General features: G+C 36.3%; 1 protein-coding gene across 1 annotated transcript in view; it reads right to left on the bottom strand.

Annotated features, from left to right (window-relative positions):
• The window catches only part of CFAP47 (cilia and flagella associated protein 47), a 546,469-nt gene that overhangs the window by 156,852 nt on the left and 367,110 nt on the right, over positions 1-22,507 (bottom strand). The window contains exons 51-52 of the mRNA XM_053891727.1: positions 7,081-7,215; positions 2,234-2,368 (exon numbers count right to left, since the gene is read on the bottom strand). Of these exons, the coding sequence (XP_053747702.1) occupies positions 2,234-2,368; positions 7,081-7,215 (270 nt within the window). The remainder of the gene's footprint in view (positions 1-2,233; positions 2,369-7,080; positions 7,216-22,507) is intronic.

The raw sequence follows: 22,507 nt of genomic DNA on the forward strand, positions 1-22,507 counted from the left end.
TCCTTCTATCCCTACTTTCTTCAGGTTTTTTATCAAGAAAGGATGCTGTATTTTGTCAAACGCTTTATCTCTGGCTATTGAGAGGATCATATGGTTCTTGTCCTTTCTTTTATTGATGTGATGAATCATGTTAATTGTTTTGCGGATATTGAACCAGCCCTGCATCCCAGGTATAAATCCTGCTTGGTCATGGTGAATAATTTTTTTAATGTATTGTTGGATCAGGTTGCCTAATATCTTGTTGAGGATTTTTGCATCCATGTTTATCAGGGAAATTGGTCTACAGTTCTCCTTTTTAGTGGGGTCTCTGCCTGGTTTTCAAATCAAGGTAATGCTGGCTTCATAGAAAGAGTTTGGAAGTTTTCCTTCCATTTCTATTTTTTGGAATAGTTTCAAGACAATAGGTGTTAACTCTTTCTTAAATGTTTGGTAGAATTCCCCTGGAAAGCCATCTGGCCCTGGACTCTTGTTTTTTTGGCAGATTTTTGATTACTAATTTGATTTCCTTACTGGTTATGGGTCTGTTCAAATTTTCTATTTCTTCCTGTTTCAGTTTTGGTAGTGTATATGTTTCTAGGAATTTGTCCATTTCTTCCAGATTACCCATTTTATTGGCATAGAATTGCTCATAATATTCTCTTATTATTTTTATTTCTGTTGTGTTGGTTGTGATCTCTCCTCTATCATCCTTGATTTTATTTATTTGGAGCCTTTCCTTTTTCTTTTTGATCAAACTGGCTAGTGGTTTATCAATTTTGTTAATTCTTTCGAAGAACCAGCTTCTGGTTTCATTGATCTGTTCTACTGTTTTTTTCTTTGTTTGTTTTTGTTCTTTTTGTTTTTTTGGTTTCAATAGCATTAATTTCTGTTCTAATCTTAATTATTTCCTGTCTTCTGCTGGTTTTGGGTTTTAATTGCTGTTCTTTTTCCAGCTCCTTAAGGCATAAGGTTAGGTTGTGTATCTGAGCTCTTTCTTCCTTCTTTAGGAAGGCCTGGATTGCTATGCAAACCATTTTTCAATACTGCCTAAATATCACTCTTAATCCATGTATTCTGTGATGGTTAATTTTATGCTTTACCTTCGCTGCTCTGTGATGTCCAGTTATTTGATTAAACACCGGGCTTCAAACTTGCCGTATTTTTTTCCCCATTTTTTAATGTGATGAACACTTAAATCAGTGAAGTTTGAGAAAAGGAAATTACCATACATAATGTGGGTGTACCTCCTTCAATAAGTTGGAGGCCCTAAGAGCAAAGTGAGGTCATCTGAAGAAGAAGCAATTCTTAGTCAAGCCTGAAACAGAAAACCTGCCTGACCTTGCAGCCTGCCTGGCACGGCTGGGGAAGATGGACCCAAGATTGCAATACCAACTCTTACCTGATTCTCTGCCCTGCTTGCTTGACCTACAGATTTTTCACTTGCCAATCCCCACAGTCGTGTCAGCCGATTCTTTAAAATCTCAATCTCTCTATCTTTCTGTCTTTGTCTGTCTCTCCATATGTGTGTATATGTATATATGTATGTGCGTGCCTATTTACATTACATTACATTGTATTATGGTAGTGTCTGTTTTACTGAAGAATCCCGACCAAACACAAAGTGATTCCATAAAGACTTCTTCCTTGATATACCTCATTGTCTCCACAGCTTTGCTGTTGTTGACTCATTCTCTAACGCCCTCTTAAGTCCCTGCTACTCACCCTTCAGAGAATTCAGTCACCCATTCTCCAGGAAATCTGCCCTACCCTTCTAATTCTCCATTATCTCAATTTCCTTTGAATTTCTACTAAAAAGATATGATGTTTAACAACGTTCCGATAAAGCTTTAGATCACTGGAAGGAAGAATAATAGGACTGATTTTCTTCTACATATGAGGAAAGTTGCTATCATCTGTTAGGCTGAAGAAAAGCATGTTACATTGTTAAAATAATGTACTCATTAACATTATATCAGAAATGTACTGTAATTTGTTTGATAAGAAATATACATAAGGTTGTTCACTTATGAAAGAGCAAGCAGCCTTCACGTGAAGTATTATAACCTTATGAATGGTAATAGCTATACAAATCTAGAAAGTAAATTATGTAAAGTTATCCGGAACTAATACAAGAAGATTCTTACAGGTATATGCAACACACCTTTGTATATATATTGTGAATGTAAAGTATTAATTAATTTAAAAGGGAATGACTGAAGAGTGATCATGAAACTCTCCTTAATCATAAACTTACCTTGGTCTTCCTCATCAATTTGGGGGGATAGTTCTGATACTGATTTCTGAAAGGAGGGTACTCGAATGTCATGTTGATCTGGTTCTTCCTGAGATTCATCCTCTTGACTTCTTTTAACAGAAAGTGAGATTGCACCTACAACACATAAGTACAAGATGCTATATTAACTAGGGATTTGTTGTCTAAAAGGAAAGGTCAATTTTAGGTATTAAACATGCTTTAGTGTGAAACTAATAAGGAACCAAACACAAATTGTAGGTGTTAGTACCAGATTTAAACCTGATGGTGGTACAGAACAATTTAATGGAAAATCCATTAATATTTATTTTAAGTATAAGTGATGGTCAGTTTTTATTTACAAAGTAGTGTCATACGTAGGTTCACAACTGGGGCTGTCTGTTACCAGCTGTGTCCCTCAGTTTGCCCAAATGTGAATTGGACACGACACTGGTGGCAGCTGGTGACACTGGAGAGTACAAAATGTCCCTGGTATTACACTGACTCCATCTGGGGTTCCGGGAGTGCTTCCAACAGTTTACACATCTCTGAGTGGGCAGGATTGGCCCCAGACTGTGGCTGAGATGGGCTAGAGCCAGGTCACAGACTGCTTCAGAATCTGCAGTGGGCTTGAGGTTGGCAGGCCTGACCACAGAATATGTATGGACGTGTCACCCTCTGGGTCCCTGGGCAGGCAGGACTGCTTCCAGACAGCAGCTATGAGGGGCTGAACCTGGATTATAGGGCTGCTCCCAGATGTGCAGACAGACCCTGGTCTATGAGCCTCATTCTGGGGCATGCACAAGCACATCTCCCAAGATGAGGGTTCCCGGACCATGGCTGAGAGTGGCTGGCCAAGTTCCAAGGCCATTTCAAGATCTGCAGTTGGACCAAGGCTGAAGGACCTGCCTCAGGGACACAGACAGGTGTGTCTTCTGGCAGGTCCCTAGGGGTGCAGACATCATGGCTGAGAGGGGCTGTGAGACAGATGTGAAGTGATATCTCCTTGTAGTTTTGGTTTGTATTTCCCTGATGCTGAATGATGTGGAACAACTTTTCATGTGTCTGTTTGCCATCTGCATGTCTTCTTTGGAGGAATGTTTGTTTACATCTCCTGCCCAGTTTTAAATTGGATTATTTAGATTCTGGTTATTGAGTTGTAGAAGTTCCTTATATATCTTGGATACTAACCCTTTATTGGCTATATCATTATTGTTTTTGGTACAATGGTAAGTGGTATTGTTTTCTTAAATTCTCTTTCTGCTGCTTCATTTTTGGTGTATAGGAATAAAATAGAGTCCGTCATTGATTTGGATCCTGCAAAATTAACATTTACTGAATTCATTCATCAGTTCTAGTAGTTTCTTGGTAGAACCTTTAGTGTTTTTTTACAGAGAGTTACCATGGCTTCTGTAAATTACAAGAGTTCTATTTCTTCTTTACCAACTTCGATTTGTTTACCATTTGTTTCTTTTGTATTTTTAAAAATTATTTATTAATGTTTACTAATTTTTGAGAGCAAGAGGGACAGAATGTGAGCAGGGAAGGGGTAGAGAGAGAGAGGGAACACAGAATCCAGAGCAGGCTCTAGGCTCTAAGCTGCCAGCACAGAGCCCGATAGAGGGGTCAAACTCACCAACTGTGAGATCATGACCTGAGCCAAAGTTGGACATTAAACAACTGATCCACCCAGGTGCCCCGGTTGTCACATATTTCTTGATGTTGTCTACCTGCTGTGGGTAGGACTTCTAGTACAAAGTTGAAGAAAAGTGGTGAGAGTGGAACCCCCTGTCTTACTCCTGACCTTAGGGGAAAAGCTCTCAGTTTTTCACCATTGAGTATTATGTATTATTTCCATTTTAAAGAAGGGAAATCATGTAAGAGAAACAGCATTCCATTATAATTGAAATTTTTGTAACCACTTCACGATGTAAACATATATGAAATCATCACAGTGTACATCTTAAATGTATAGAACTTTTGTCAATTATACCTCAATAGAGCTAGAAAAAAAACCTCCGTTATTCGATGGACACCATTAAGAAAATTAAAACGAAAACCACAGACTGGGAGAAAAAATTTTTAAAGCACATATCTGGAAAACAAAAACAAAAACCATGTACGAGAAAAAATTTTAAAAAGTCTAAATATTCAGCAATAAGAAAACAAACAACCCAATGTAGGACAAGGGATGGGCAAAAGAGTTGAAAAAGCATTTCACAAGAATACGTATAGATGACAAAGAAGCACAAGAAAACATGCTCAACATTATTATTCATTACAGAAATGTAGAGTAAATCCACACTGCAAGTGAATTACACACAGATGAAAATCGATCAAAGTGCAATGGAGAATCCTACAAACCATGGTCAAGGATATAGAGAAACTGGAACTTTTATGCAGTGCAAGTGAGAATGGAAAGAGAGACAATCTCGTTGAGATACTGTTGGCAGTTACTTCTTTAAACATTGTAAATTCAACTACCATATTATCCAGGCATTCCACATATAAGTGATTTACTCAAGATGAATGAAAGTATATGCCCACACACAGATTTATGTATAAATGTTCATATCAGCTTTATTGATAACTACCAAAAAGATGGAAAAACCCAAATGTCCGTCAAAAAGTAAAAAGATCCAAATATTGTGGCGTATCTATTTCATGGACTACGACTCAGTAATAAACGGAATAAAGTATTGATACATGTACTGTGTGGATGGATCTTAAAATAATTATATTGCATAAAAGAAAACAATTCCCCAAAAGGGTTAAACCTTATGATTTCATTCATATACAATGCTATTAAATGCATATATGGTGACAGAAAACAGAAATGTTGCCGAGGGCAAAGGTATCTTATGCCATGAGGGAAGAGGAGGGTAAAAGGATTAAAAATGGACACAAGGAGACTTTTTGTGGTGACCCATATTCATTATCTGATTTGTAACCATGGATTCATGGCTGTATGCATGTGTTAAAACTCAAAATATATACTTTAAATATGCATAGCTTACTGTATGTCAGGTAAACCACAATAAAACTGTTTAAAAAGCACCCTTAGGGATTCCTGGGTGGCTCAGTTGGTGGAGCATCCCACTCTATTTCGGCTGAGGTCATGATCCCAGGGTCATGGAATTGCGCTCTGCATCCGGCTCTGTGATGAGTGTGGAGTCTGCCTAAGATTGTCTCCCCAACTCTCACTCTGACCCTCTCTCCTGGTCATGCTCTCCCTCTCTCTCTTAAAACAAACAAACAAACAAACAAACAAACAAACAGCATACTCTATATTAGACACTATACTAACTACTGCTGAACAGGATAACAATAGGATAGGAGAAGTGTCACCCCCAACAGAATGTACTGTATAAGCAGGATGTGTAAGGGAAGTTCACAGCCAACTATGGGTATCTTTCCTGCAGTAGGCAATATCATAAATGAGATAATAAATGCAGGAAACTTAATGAAGCCATCCTATTTAGGTATTCAGAACACTTGAATCAATCCATCCATCCATCTATCTATATATCTATCGACCTATTTAATTGTCACCTCTATCCATTTATATCTCTCTGTTCCATAAATTCATGTCTATTTCACTGATATCAAATGCAACCATGTCCTCATTTGTTTGGATTCATTTTACCGTGGAGGTGACTTATTAAGTCTTCATGTAAAGCCTTCATTTATTTTGTTAATTTTACCTTAAACTTATTTTTAGAAATAATTTCTATGTAAAATAATGAATTTTCATATAAAAAAGCATCCTTAGGCTTCATCCGAGAAATAAAATGGGGAAGATTGCTTTTCACAAAGATGCAGAGTGGTAAGAAGCAAATGTTCACAAGTATTTGTAAAATTTTTTGAAGTTCCAAGCTAAGGAAAAATACCTGAGGTTACCCGAAGAAGAAGCAATTCTTGGTCAAGACTGAAACAGAAAACCTGTCTGACCTTGCAGCTTGTCTGGCACAGCTGGGGAATTTAGACCCAAGACTGCAATACCAACTCTTACCTAATTCTCTGCCCTGCTTGCTTGACCTACAGACTTTTCACTTGCCAATCCCCACAATCATGTCAGCCAATTCTTTAAAATCTCAATTTCTCTCTCTCTGTCTCTCCATATGTATACATACATATATATTTGTATGTGTGTATGCATGTGCCTATTTACATTACATTACATTATACTATGGTAGTGTCTGTTTTACTGAAGAATCCCGACTAAACACAAAGTCATTCCATAAAGATTTCTTTGATATACCTCACTGTCTCCACAGCTTTTCTAACGCCCTCTTAAGTCCTTGTTACTCATCCTTCAGAGAATTCAGTCACCCATTCTCCAGGAAATCTGCCCTGTCCTTTCCAATTCTCCATTATTCTCAATTTCCTTCGAATTTCTACTAAAAAGATATGATGTTTAACAACAATCCAATAAAGCTTTAGATTATTGGAAGGAAAAATAATGGCACTGATTTTCTCCCACATATGAGGAAGGTTGCTATCATCTGGTAGGCTGAAGAAAAGCATGTTACACTGTTAAAATAATTTACTCATTAACATTTTATCAGAAATGTACTCTAAGTTTTCGTTTAGTAAGAAATACATATAAAGTGGTTCACTTATGAAAGAGTAAGCAGGCTTCAAGTGAAGTATTCTACTCTTATGAATGTTAATAGCCATAGAAAGCTAGAAAGTAAATTATGTAAAGTTAATCCTGAACTAATACAATAAAATTCTTACAGGTATATGCAACACACATTTGGATATATATTATGAATGTGAAGGATTTATTCAATTAAAAGCGAATGATCGAAAAGTGATCATGAAACTCTACTTCATCATAAATATACCTGGCTCTTCCTCATCATATTGGGGGGATGGTTCTGCTAACCATTTCAAAAAGGAGAGTTCTTGATTGTCATCTTGATCTGGTTCTTCCTGAGATTCATCCTCATGTCTTCTTTTAACAGAAAATGAGATTGCACCTACAACACATAAGTACAAGATGCCATATTAACTAGGGATTCATTTTCCAAACTGAAAGGTCATTTTTAGGTATTAAAGATGTTTAGTGTGAAAGTAATAAATACAAAGCCAAACACAAATTGTGGGGGTTAGTACCAGATTTAAACCTGATGGTGGTACAGAACAATTTAACGGAAAATCCATTAATATTTTAATTATAAGAGATGGTCAGTTTTTATTTACAACCAAGATTACGATACCTGGGTTCAGAATTGAGGTTCTCTGTTACCAGCTTTGTCCCTCGGTTTGCCTAAATGTGAATTGGAGGTGACAATGGTGGCAGCTGGTGACACTGGATACTACAAAATGTCCTGGTATTACACTGACTCCATCTGAGGCTCCGGGAGTGCTCCGAACAGTTTACTGATCTCTGAGTGGACAGGATTGTCCCCAGACTGTGGCTGAGATGGGCTAGAGCCAGGTCACAGACTGCTTCAGAATCTGCAGTGGGCTTGAGGTTGGCAGGCCTGACCACAGAATATGTATGGGCGTGTCACCCTCTGGGTCCCTGGGCAGGCAGGACTGCTTCCAGACAGCAGCTATGAGGGGCTGAAACTGGATTATAGGGCTGCTCTCAGATGTGCAGACAGACCCTGGTCTATGAGCCTAATTCTGGGGCATGCACAAGCACATCTCCCAAGACGAGGGTTCCCGGACCATGGCTGAGAGTTACAGGGCCATTTCAAGATCTGCAGTTAGACCAAGGTTGAAGGGCCTGCCTCACTGACACAGGTGTGTCTTCTGGCAGGTCCCTAGCAGGGGCAGACATCATGGCTGAGAGGGGCTGTGAGACAGATGTGAAGTGGTATCTCCCTGTAGTTTTGGTTTGTAATTCCCTGTTGCTGAATGATGTGGAACAACTTTTCATGTGTCTGTTTGCCATCTGGATGTCTTCTTTGGAGAAATGTCTGTTCACATCTACTGCCCATTTTTAAATTGGATTAGTTTCTGGCTATTGAGTTGTAGAAGTTCTTTATATATCTTGGATACTAACCCTTTATTGGATATGTCATTATTGTTTTTGGTACCATTGTAAATAGGACTGTTTTGTTAATTTCTCTTTCTGCTGCTTCATTATTAGCATATAGGAATGCAATAGATACCATACATAGATTTGAATCCTGCAAAAATTAACATTTACAGAATTCATTCATCAGTTCTATTACTCTTTTGGTAGAGCCGTTCGTTTGGGTTTTCTACATAGAGCATCATGTCATCTGCAAATTGCGAGAGTTTTACTTCTTCTTCACCAAATTGGATGCCATTTCTTTCTTTTTTTATTTTTTGAAATTATTTATTAATGTTTATTTATTTTTGAGAGCGAGATGGAAAGAATATGAATGGAGAAGGGGTAGAGAGAAAGGGAAACACAGAATCCAAAGCAGGCTCTAGGGTCTAAGCTATCAGCACAGTGCCCGATGCAGGGCTCAAACTCACGAACTGTGAGATCGTGAGCTGAGCTGAAGTTGGACCCTAACCCAATGAGCCACCAAGGTATCCCTGGATGCCAATTATATGTTTATGTTGTCTAACTGCTGTGGCTAGGAGTCTAGTACTATGTTGAAGAAAAGTGGTGAGAGTAGATATCCCTGTCTCACTTCTGATCTTAGGGGAAAAGCTGTTTTTCACCATTGAGTATGATATATTATTTCCATTTTAGAGAAGGTAAACTGATACAAGATAGTTCAGTAGCTTCCCCAAAGTCAGTCAGCTCAGTATAATATAGGCAGAATATGTAGATGTGCATTCTGGTTCTAAGTCCATACTTTTTTAAAACTCAATTAAAACATTTAATTTTTTGAACACTGTTATGTTTACAGTAAAATGAGTAGAAAGTACAGAGTTCCCATATATCCCCCCTTACATTGCCTACTATAAACATCTTGAATTATTGTGATTTATTACTTAAATGTTGAGCCAGTAATGATATACTATTATTAAGTAAAGTCCAAAGAGTGCATTCTGGCTAATTTTTTGTGTTATACATTCTATGGCTTTGGCAAATATGAAATTTCACGTATCTACCATTACAGTATCATGTAGAATAGTTTCACTGCCCTAAAAATCCCGTGTACAATACTCATTCATCCCTTCCACCCAACCTATAAAGAACTGTCAACCACTGATCTTTTACCTCTTCTAGAATGTCATATAGTTAGAATCATACAATATGTAGCCTTCTTAGATTTACCTCTTTTACTTAGCAATATACATTTACGTTTCCTCCATATTCTTTGTGGTCTGATAGGTTACTGTTTTTATCACTGATAAATAACCCAATGTATAGATATACCACTCTTTAACCATTTATCTATTATATGACATGGTAGTTTTCCCCATAATTTGGCAACTATGAATAAAGCTGTTATTAACATTTATCAGCAGATATTTGGATGGCCATAAACTTTCAATTCATTTGGGGAAATACAAAGATGTATGATTGCTATATCATGTTATGAGTATGTTTACTTTTCTCGTTTTTTTTTTTTTGTATTTGTGTGTTTATTGGCTTACTTATATATTTTAGGAGAGTGACAAAGAGAATACCTGAGTAGGGGAGAGGGGAAGAGGAGAGAGAGAGAGAGAAAGAATCCAAAGCAGGCTCCACACTCAGCATGGAATCTGATGTGGGGCTCCATCCCACAACCTTGGGATCACGACCTGAGCTGAAGTCAAGAGTCAGATACCAATCCAACTGAGCCACACAGGGGCCCCAATAACTCTTAATGGACAGAACAACTAGACAGAATACCAATAAAGACACATAGGATGTGACCATCACTTAGAACCACTAGACCTAACTGGCTCATATAGAACATCCACCCATCAACAATGGAGTATCCAACTTCTTAAATCAACTTTGGACACTGTCCAGAATGGATCACATGTGAGGCCACAAGGCATATCTTAATAACTGAAAAAGATTTAAATCATAGAAAGCATGTTGCCTCATCACAATGGCATGAAATTATAGTCAGTAACATAAGGAAAAAAGGAATGTCACAAATTTGGACACTAAACAACATACTTTTAACCAATATTTCAAAAAAACTTAGAAAAAAATAGAAGTCTGAAACTATATAGATGATTGACAATGAGAACACAGCATATGAAACTGGTGTGATGCAGTGAAAGCAACACTAAGAGGGCAACTCATAGCAGCAAAAGCATATGTTAAAAAGAACAACCTAAAATCAACAACCTAACTGCACACAATACAGAACTGGAAAAAGAAAAGCAAATTCAACCCAAAACTAGCAGAAGAAAGGAAATGATAAAGATCAGAGTAGAGGTAAATAAAACAGAGAAGAGAAAAGCAAAAACCAGAAAGTTTCTCTCTTTGAAAAGGTCAACATCACTGGCAGAATTTTCAAGTGATTAAGAAAAAAGAAATGAAGACTCCAATTAATAAACTCAGGAAAAAAGTGGGGACATTACATTGTTTTCTCCAAAATAAAAAGCTTTATAAGAGACTACAATGAACCATCATATGCCCCCCAAATTGGGTAACTTAGATGAAATGGACAATATCCGAGAAACACACAATCTACTAAAAATGCTCATGAATAAAAGAAAAACAGAATAGACATAAATCTAATAAGGACATTGAATTCGTAAGGAAAACTCTTCCCACAAAGACAAGCCCAGGACGAGATGGCTTCATTGTTGAATTCTACCAAATACTTAAAGAAGAATTACTATCTTCTTTTTCTCAAAAACTTAAAAATTGATAGAGGAGGGAAAACATAGCCTCATTCTAGGAGGCTAGCACTGTCCTGATACAAAAGCAGACAAAGATAGGGCAAGAAAAGAAAATTAAAATCCAATATCCCTGATGAACACTGATACAAAACTTTTCAACTAAATACTAGCAAATCGAATTCAGCAGCATACCAAAAAGATTCTATACCATAGTTAAATGGTTTTTATTTCAACAAAGAATGAAGGAATGAATGAATGGTGGTTCAACATACAAAAATCAGTGAGTGTACTGTAGCACATTGACAGAATGAAAAAAAAAAAACACATGATAATCTTGATTGATGGATAAAAGTGACAAAATTCCACATCAAAACGTTCATGGCAAAAATAAATTAGGAATAGAACTTTCTCAAAATGATAATAGCCATATGTGAAAACAAACAGCTAATATTATACTCCCAGTGGTAAAAGACTGAAATTTTTTCCTTTAAGATTAGAAACAAGATAAGGATGTCTCTGGTTTAGGCTTCTACTCAACATAATACTGGAATTTCTAGTCAGAGCAAGTGTGCAAGGAAACGTAGCAAAGGTATCCATATTGGAAAGGAAGAAGTAAAATTATCTGTTTGCAGATGACACAATCTCATATGGAGAAAACCTTAATGATCATGGACACAAAAAGGATAGACCTAATAATAAATGCGTTCACGAAATATGCAGGATACAAAGTCAACAAACAAAAGCAGTTAAATTTCTATACACTTGTATTGAAAAATTTTAAATGGACCTAAGTAAAACAATTCAGTCAGATAAAACCATGATTTGGATAAACTTACATAATGTTAAACAACGTGCGCAAGGAATAATAAGGAAACCTAATCAATATTTCAAGTACGATGAACTAGTCTCAAGATTTAAAAGCACACATTCTCCATTCTTTCTCATTTCAGCCTACTTGTATACTCAGCACATTTCTTCTTTCTCCAATACACCCATCCAAACGTTATTACACTTTTATTGTCCCTTAACAAAGAGAAATGGAACAATCATTTGTAAAACAATTCAAAAGCCCTACAGGAGTGTAACAAGACCATATGTTAGATACCAACAAGAGAAATTAAGTATTTATCTTAAAACTTAGAAATAAGTGAAGAGAACTATGGAATTATAGGTCTATTTAGTAGCTTATCTCTTAATTGAAAGAACACTTTGAAACAATGTTTCTTAGAATTATGCCACTAATTTATGCACAGTTATTTTCCCAATAAAAAATCTTTGTTCTTGGGAATTTAATTTTAATTTTTTTCCTAAACAGTTACATTTTTAAATTGCATTTTTACTTTTGGTTATGAATTAGCTAAGGTAGAAGAGACAAGCAGTCAAATTCTTATAAACTTATTACAAAGAGTAACATTAGACTCAGTAAGTATCAGCAATGAACCTTCAAACCAAATGCCATCAATAATGATTATGAAAATATGTGTTTCAAAAGATGATAATATTTTTCCACACTAGGCACGTGTGATTACTTTGCTCCCTATATTCCTCCGTTTGGGCCAAGGCCAACCAACCCAAAGGGAAGAAAGGTAAATAAAAGGTTGATTGTTGGTGGTTCAGTTTAAAAGCATGACAGGAAAACTAAAGGACTGCTTTGGAAAAACTATAGGTATACAGGACATAATAGTGTACAAAGCAACTCTCTAAGATACAGCATTATTGACTTAATGGAGGTTTTCAGTTTATCTGAAATGAGTGTTACCAAAAAAAATCTAATAGGGATCATAATTATAGCTATTATATTTTCAATAGATCAAGCTTTTATTCTGACAAATGGATTTTTTTCCCCTCTGCTAAACACTCTACGGGTTTGATTTTTTCAAAATGTATTTTAAATAGTCAAACCAACATTTCCTAGTGTATAGTTTGGTTTTCATTAGGAATTGTTTTTCCCTAATTTCATACTATCTTGTAAAACGTCAATATCAGACTCAAGTTTAAAGCCTGAGCAATGCAATTTAGTACCAGTGGTTAGCCTTTTGAAAACAATGTGAAATCATTTATTGAACGCTTACTCTGTGTTAGGTATGTGCTAAATGCCTCCCATTCATTACCTATTGAACTCCTTTAATAAACGTATAAATTAATTCCTCACTGGACTCATTTTCAAGTTCAGCAAGCTGGGCTGTAGAGAAGGTTGGGTAACTCACTCCAGGTCACATAGTAAGTGACAAAGGCATAAATAATACATAAATGTATTTACCAAACGTAGAATACGGAAAATGGCATATTAAGTCATGCCTAAATATCACCAAATACACCACAGAATAAGTGGGCTTTTGCGTGGAAAAATAGCAAAGTAACTCACATACTTACAAAACATTTATTTTTGGCCTAGAGTAATAGGTTTCAGACACTGCCCACTGATTATCTAAACTATTTCACCCCTTAGAAAACTTCCAAAAACAAGTTTCCATGACAACAGTTAAACCTGGCAAGGTCTTTGGCCTCTTTGCACTTGGTCTCCCTACACCCACCCTCTTCCTTCCATTGGCTTCATGCTTCACCACTCCCTATTGCTAATGAGGAATACTGTGTTTAAGGAAATTTTCTGTATGGCTGGGCTTTTATCAACTTGTGAATTTCTTGGAGGGACATGAATTCTGTCAAGAAGTGTTTTCATACATATCTGCTCTACGCACATTATACCACACACGATTGAATGAATTTTCATTGTTTTGTTTCTCTACTATACTATCCTATGAAATCTGAGTAGCAAGACTAAAGATGAAAGCCTGAGGAAATCTCTGCTAATCCTTCCTTCTTCTATCTTTTTCTTACTTCATTTTAACCACCTTCCTAACTCATTTTCTTTTGTTGTATTTTCTCTCTGGGGGACCAAAAGGCAAGGTGGAAAAACAAAATTTGGTGGCTAATGAAGAACAGAGATAAAGAGACCAGTGTTGTGGCCATATCTGCTTTTATTCTATGTACAATACAGCTCTTGTTTTCTACTCCATTTAAGCGCCTTATTTTTATGATAAAATGCATAGTAGTCTAGTGCCCAACTGTAGCCCTCTAGGCTCCATTTTCTTTTTCTGTGGTTTTATGCTGTTTGCTGTTTAAAAAACAAATTTTTGAAATGTGTAACATATACGACAAAAAGGATTAATAAAATCTACAGGATTCAGATTTCTGTTGTAAAGGATGGCTGATTACTTTTTTGCTTAGGAAGAACCTATGCTTTCATTACTGGGGCAGAACTTTAAAGCAACAACAATCCAGACTGCCATTAAGGACACATGTTTCTTCCTGATTCATGCAAGAAAAAGGTGATAAATTTCATTTCATTATAAGTGAAAACTTCTGTTACCAGTTCAGGATGTATACATATATCATATCGTCACAGTGAACATCTTAAATGTATACAATTTTTATTTTCAATTATCCGTCAATATAGGTAGGAAAAAAACTTCTGTAATTCGATAGACACCATTAAGAAAATTAAAACAAAATCACAAATTGGAAGAAAAAATTTTAAACCACATATCTGAAAAAAAAAACAACCCATGCATCCAGAATAAATTTGAAAAAGCCTAAAAATTGAGCAATAAGAAAAGAAACCACCCAACATACAGGAAATGATGGGCAAAAGATTTGAAAAAGCATATCGTTAGAAGACCTATAGATGACAAAGAAGCACAAGAAAACATGCTCAACATTATTATTCATTACAGAAATGTAGAGTAAATCCACACTGCAAGTGAACTACACACAGATGAAAATCGATCAAATTGCAATAGCCAGTCCTACAAACTATGGTCAAGGGTATAGAGAAACTGGAACTTTTATGCAGTGCAAGTGAGAATGGGAAGAGAGACAATCTCGTTGAGATACTGTTGGCAGTTACTTCTTTAAACATTGTAAATTCAACTACCATATTATCCAGGCATTCCACATATAAGTGATTTACTCAAGATGAATGAAAGTATATGCCCACACACAGATTTATGTATAAATGTTCATATCAGCTTTACTGATAACTACCAAAAAAAGTGGAAAAACCCAAATGTCCGTCAAAGGTAAGTACAGCAGCATATTGTGGCTTATCCATTCCATGGACTACTACTTAGTAATAAAAGGAATAAAGTATTGATACATGCACTCTGTGGATGGATCTTAAAATAGTTATGTTGCATAAAAGAAAACAATCCCTTAAAAAGGTTAAACTGTGTGATGTAGTTTATATACAACGCTGTGAAATGCATATATAGTGACAGAAAACAGAGAAATGATTGCCTAGGGCAAGGGTAGCTTGTGGTGTGAGGGGTGAGGAGGGTAAAAGCATTAAAAAGAGACACAAAGAAACTTTGTGGGGTGACCTATATTCATTATCTGATTTGTAACAACGGATTCATGGCTCTATGCATGTGTTAAGAATCAAACTATATACTTTAAATATGCATAGCTTATTGTATATCAATTAAACCACAATAAAACTGTTTAAAAAGCACGCTTTGGGGGTGCCTGGGTAGGTCAGTTGGTTGAGTGTCCAAGTCTTTATTCCGCTCAGGTCATGACCCCAGATTGTGGGATTGAGTCCTGCATCGGGCTCTGTGCTGAGCATGGAGTCTGCTTAAGATTCTGTCTCTCTGCCTCTCTCACCTGCACATGCTCTCTCTCTCTCTCTCTCTCTCTCTCTCTCTCTCTAAGTAAATAAATAGCACACTTTGTATTTCAGATATTATACTTAACACTGCTCAGCAAGATGACAATAGGATTTGAGAAGTGTCACCCCTAACTAAATGTACTGTGTAAGTGGGATGTGTAAAGGAAGTTCACAGCCAACTATGGGTATCTTTTCGCAGTAGGCAATATCATGAGTGACATAAATAATGCAGGAAAATTAATGAAGCCATCATATTCAGGTATCCAGAACACTTGAATCAATCTATCTATCTATCTATCTAGCTAGCTAGCTAGCTATCTATCTTGTCACCTCTATCCATCTACATCTCTCTGTTCCATATATTCATGTCTATTTCACTGATATCAAATGCAATTATTTCCTCGTTTGTTCGAATTCACTGCTTCGTGGGGGTGGCTTCTTAAACTTCCATGTAAAGCCTTTATTTATTTTGTTAATTTTACTTTAAATTTATTTCTAGAAGTAATTTCTATATAAAATAATGAATTTTCATATTAAAAAGCATCCTTAGGCCTCATCCGAGCAATAAAATGGGGGAGATTGCTTTTCACAAAAATGCAGAGGGTAAAAGGCAAATGTTCACAAGTATTTTTAAAATTTTTTGATGCTCCAAGTTAAGAAAAAAAGAATGAAATGCCCCCCCCCCAAAAAAAGAGTTTTAGTTTCAGAATTTCTGAATGATCTTCAAACCCTACTAACCTCCACTGGTTTTCCTTGATTCCTCACATATTAGAAAAGCATCTCTGAAGGGTGATTAGAATTTAAAAATTTTCATGAAAATGTATGAATAAATTATTTATATAATGCCCTATAACTGAGATTCTTTTTTTCTAGTATTTAAAATGTTTTATAATTTATTTTTATTTTTTTATGTTTATTTTTGAGAGAGAGAGAGAGAATACAAGTGGGGGAGGGGCAGAGAGACGGAGACAAAGAATCCGAAACAGGCTCTAGGCCCTGAGCTGTCAGCACAGAGCCTGACGTGGGGCTCGAGCTCACAAACTCTGAGATCATGACCTGTGCCGCTGTCAGACGCTCAACTGACTGAGCCACCCAGATGCCCCTATTATTTATTTTTGAGAGAGAGAGAGAGAGACAGAGTATGAATAGGGAAGGGGCAGAAAGAGGGGGAGACTCAGAATCTGAAGCATGTTCCAGGCTCTGAGCTGTCACCACAGAGCCTGTCGCGGGGTTTGAACTCACAAGCTGTGAGATTATGACCTGAGCCGAAGTTGGAGGCTTAACCGACTGAGCCACCCAGGCACCCCATATAACTGAGATTCTCATGCAAAAATCTTACATGAGAAACACCAATGACTTAGGAAATCATATTTTCCTTCTATTGTAAACAAGTCCTCATAAAATACACAAATTCTTTTGACTGGTAAAGTAGGACACAGACACACACAGACACCCAGACACACACACACATACTCACACATAGAATAAGAGAAAGATTTCTTTTTGGTAACAATGCTACATATATCTTAGCAGTTCAAAATTCAAATATAAAGAACAACCTGAATTTATATGCAATAGAGCATCGACAGCCTACTTTGAACTCCCAGGAAAAACTATTTCTAATAAATAATCAAGAATTACAAGTGAGTGTTGGGCCAAATAAATGGAGGCCTCATGACAAACACTGGAGATGCAAGAGTGTCTTCCTTTTGCTTAATAGAGTAGATGCAGTTATCGAATTTAGGTTTTTCTCCAAGTTTATAAATTTTTGTTCTCATATTTTAACTGCACTTCTGTTGCACTACCAAGTAATTTCTAAAGTATATTAGAAACAATTTTATGTTTGAAATGTATTGCTTCTTACATTCAATAGTGACCAGATACCTGGTACTGGATGCCAGATGTTGGTCTAGAGGTCAAAGGACAAATTATCTAGCATAAAGACAGAAAACAGAGCATACATCACTCACTGATCTAGCACTATGAATGAATTTATCTGTAACCAATAACCCGAGTGGGGCTTGAGACTAGAATTTGATCTGGGGGACGGGAGCAGGAAGACACAGTTGAGGGCTCCCAAGCCCTGAAGGGTAATACCACACAGATGGCTAAAGCTGTCATGAAACATCAGACCACAGGCTGCATGGGGAAGTGGAGATGGTCAAAGCAAAGAGGAGAGCCCAAGAGAGCAGGAGAGGATCCAGGCAAACCCAACTCATTCTCTCCACAAAGCCTCAAGGATCTGCTTTTGCAAAACATTTCCTTCACCTGAGAAAGCAAGAAAATGCTTCATACAACCGACATTTGTTTTGAAGACCAGTGGAATCTAATTGTTCTTCAAGCCTATACGACTATGTGGCAGGCCGTATTGCTGATGGCAACAAGCCAGTAAAATCCAAATTCAGTTCCAGTCAAGTTTCTGTCATTTTCATTGAGACAGACTAAGAAGACTGGGGATAATAGGAGCTATAAATCCTCCTGTAAATCCTTATCATATTAGGAAATTTTAAAAATGGGAGTTAGTATATTAAATAAGTGTGCTAAACATTAACTGAGCACCTACTCAATGAGCACTTTTCATATATTCTCACTTAATGCCCATAACCACCCTGAAAGATTAAACACTGTCAATATTTTACATGTATGAGAAGTGACATTCAGTGAGGTCAAGGTCACACAACCAGAGAATGATATAATCGGAGGCTGAAGTCATGTTTGACTTCTGAATGTATTCCTTTGCAACACAGTAAAATAAGAAATAGAAAAATAGGAATACAGTAGTAAGTAGGAACAAAATAGGAAACAGTAAAATAGCAAAAGATATGCAATTTTGCCACCGCAATGTGGTGGTTAGCATGAATATACTGCCTAAGCTTTAAATGAAAAATGACAATTTAAGTAACACTACTTTTGCTCAGCATCACACTCTGAAGACACATGTGACAAGCAGTGCTTCTTATCACATACAGTATTAGAAATCAGATTTTGAACTTAATTTGTATGTTAAAGATGGTAACTGGTAATATACATCTTTCTGGACAGAGTATAATTTCAGAGAGTAGCAGAATGCTAAATATAAAGATGACTTCTATCTTGTTCAAACATAGGTCTAACATAGGAACTTTATTGTGCACACATTAAACGTTTTGTTTTGACACTAAACAGAAGTTTATGGCAAAAATTTTGTAAAGTCTTTAGCAAAGCTGACTAAAAGCTTGTTTCCAATTGTTTGGACGAGGCTTTCTTGTGCCAATGTCATAACAGATTTCATTCTAGTGTAAGAAATTCCGAACTGCAAATTTGCAGAAATGAATCTTAGCTGTAATTTGCAATTGTGTTGAACTGAATGAATACAATCACTTTTCAGCAAGTAAAAGAGCACTTGAAGCTCCTATTGAAAAAATACACGGGAATTGTCCGCTACATCAAAATGGATCATTGCTACCTTCTTTCTGGAGCTACCATATTATCAAGGGTCATGGATAATAAAAAAGAATTTCAGACTATACTATCATGCATGTTCAGGGTAGAGACTAAATTTACTAATATGACTGGAAACCACTTTAAATGTGGATTCTCAATATTTAGTTTTGTAATGTGGAATAAACAACACACCTTGGTGAGTGCACTGAAATGTGCTCATAGAGTGTTCTATACCATCTAAACATTTGGTAGTGTGAGTAAATGCTATATGAAAATATTCTTTAATCTTTAAAATGTTTTTACTGAAGATATAATAGATATATAACATTGCATTAGCTTTAGGTATAAAAATATTCTTGTCGGGGCACCTGGGTGGCTCGCTTGGTTAAGCATCTGACTTCAGCTCAGGCCATGATCTCACGGTTCATGGTTTCAAGCCTCGCATCAGGCTCTGCACTGACAGGGTGGAGCCTACTTGGGACTCTCTCTCTCTCCCTCTCTCTGTGCTCCTCCCCCACTTGTGCTTTCTCTCTCTCTCAAAATAAATAAACTTTCAAAAATATTCTTGCTATTTAGAGATTATTTTAGGCCAACATGCCATGATTAATACATTAAATTATTTCAGCTTAATTTTTGCTCATACAATTAAATGACTTATAATTCATTAAGTGATCCTTGTTATTGCCTTTCTCTTTTGTAGGTCTGTCAATTCTGTGGACAAAGGTAAGATACTCAACTACTCAAGTTTATCCCACCCCTTCTTTTAGTCACAAGTAAATGTCATTAATGATTGTTAAGAATTTATAAAGACTTTTTCCTTGGAGATGAAAAAGTAAGAGTTCATAAGGGTTAATTATCAAGTCTTAGACCCAGATTAATAAAATAATTATACTAATTAACAATTAGATAAAAGTTGTTTTAAAAAATTTAGAGATTGTCTTTTCTACACTACATTGGAAGAGATGTTCAGAGAATCCTCTCTCAACTGAAAATTTTAAGTTAAATGCACACACAAGCTAGGAACAGGGATCCCCTGTTTTGGGTCATCACTGGAAATGACATTTGTTGTGGAATATGGGCTAGTCTGTGGTAGCCTGGAGTCTTGGATCTTGGGGTCATAATTGAGAATCAGGGAACAAAACCCTGAGCTAAAAAGGCCACATGTACATGGCTGGGATCCAGATTTCACATTATATTTGTGGATTTCCAGGCCCCAAATTAATTATTTAGCTTCTTAGCCCTTCATCTCTCATCAGAGAAAGGGAATCAAGAGGTATCCCTACAAGTTGAAAACGTCTCTTGCTTGTCATTAAAATTTGCTTTTTAAAGTTATATTATAATGCTGATATTCACAAGCTGGAGGGCAGTGAGCTGATCCATGTGGCAGCCTCATAAGAACCTAAGAACAGTTATTCCAGAGACACATGTGCTCTATGTAGATTATTAAAGAACTGGAGAAAATTATTAGAAAAAGTGATATGTAGGTTATATAAACTTATACAAACTTAATTTTTACACGTTCAAGTTCATTTTCTTAGTGCAATGTTAGGACTTGCTCTATATTGCCAACATGTATGATTATAGCTATCTCTAAATCATATTCATGAAACACATTGTTATTGCAATCAAAATAAATTTAAGGATTATTCTTACTAAAGTATATGCTAACCACTAAAGCCCAGTCATTTGCTTTTAAGCTTAATCATTTTCACCTAAACATTAGTCTTGTATAAAAGATCAAACTTCTATCTGAGACAAATGGAAATTTAGTTGTGTATTTCCATACTATGAACATGCAACAGGTTATTACTACATCTCTATATTTTGTTACATACTAATCCTGTAATAATGGACAGTAATATATGCTTTTTGCATTCTAGGTCACTATCTAGTTATGAAGAAGAGAATTAAGCTATCATGTTTTAATGCATTCAGTCATTAACACAGGATTTCTACCATGCCTTCATACACAGTATTTTTTGTTTGCTTGGTTTTGTCTGTCTCTATTTTCCTTTAAGATCACGTGTTTTCTTTTTTTTTTCCTTTTTAAGTTTATTTCTTTATTTTGAGACAGAGAAAGAGAGTGCAAGAGAAGGAAAGGGGCAGACAGAGGGAGAGAGAGAGAATCCCAAGCAGGCTCCATCCTGTGAGTTCGGAGCCCAACATGGGGCTCAAACCCATAAATTGTGAGATCATGACCTGAGCCAAAATCAAGAGTCAGACATTTAACTGACTGAGCCGCCCAGGTGCTCCTAAGGTCATGTGTTTTCATATCTAGGTTGACTGACTGAATATTTTTCCATTTTACTGAAATTTGTTGACATAAAAAGATAATTTTCAAATAAACAAAACTGGGGTTTCCTTCTCTAATAAATCAATCCTACTGATCACTTCTTTTTAATTTTTAAATTTAATTTTTAATGATTTTTTTAAATTTTTTGTCAGTTTTTCATATTAAGTTTTAATTTTAATTCCAGTACAGTTAACATACACTGTTATATTAGTTTCAGGTGTACAATATAGTGATTCAACAATTCTATAGATTACTCAGTGCTCATCAAGATAAATGTACTCTTAATTCCCTTCACCTATTTCACCTATTTCCCCACCCACCTCCTTTCTGATAACTATTGGTTTATTCTCTGTAGTTAAGAGTCTGTTTCTTGGGGCACCCAGGTAGCTCAGTCAGTTAGGCATCTGACTTTGGCTTAGGTCATGATCTTGTGGTTTGTGAGTTCGAGCCCTGCTGACAGCACAGAGCCTGATTTGAATTCTCTGTACCCCTCTCTCTCTGTCCCTCCCCTGCTCATGCTCTCTCTCTCTGAAAAATAAATAAAAAAAATTTTTAAAAAGAAACCATTTCTCGGTTTGCTTTCTTTCCCCCTTTGCGTGGTTCCTTTTTTAAAGTTTATTTATTTATTTTTGAGAGAGAGAGAGAGAAAGAGAGAGAGAGAGAATGAACAGGGAAGAGGCAGAGAAGAGGGAAAGAGAGAGAATCTCCAGCAGGCTCTGCACTGTCAGCTTGGAGTCTGATGCAGGGCTCTAACTCATGAACCATGAGATCATGACGTGAGCTGAATCCAAGATTCAGACACTCAACCGACTGAGCCACCCAGGTACCCTTCATTTGTTTTGTTTCTTAAATTCCACATACTTAAATCATATGGTATCTTTCTCTGACCTATTTCACTTAGCATTATACTCTCTACCTCCATCCATATCATTGTAAATGGTTAGATTTCATTCTTTCTTTATACCACTTCTTTATCCATTCATCTGTTGATGGACACTTAAGCTGCTTTCCATAATTGCCTATTGTCAACAATGCTGCTATAAACATAAGAGCACATGTGTCCCTTTGAATTAATGTTTTTCTATTTTGTGGGTAAAAACCCAGTAGTGCCAGTACTGGATCATAGGGTAGATCTATTTTTAACTTTTTGAGGAACCTCCTTTCTGTT

Source organism: Panthera pardus, unplaced genomic scaffold (assembly GCF_024362965.1).
Source record: "Panthera pardus isolate Hobbes unplaced genomic scaffold, ASM2436296v1 HiC_scaffold_27, whole genome shotgun sequence".
In the NCBI taxonomy this organism is placed as follows: domain Eukaryota; kingdom Metazoa; phylum Chordata; class Mammalia; order Carnivora; family Felidae; genus Panthera; species Panthera pardus.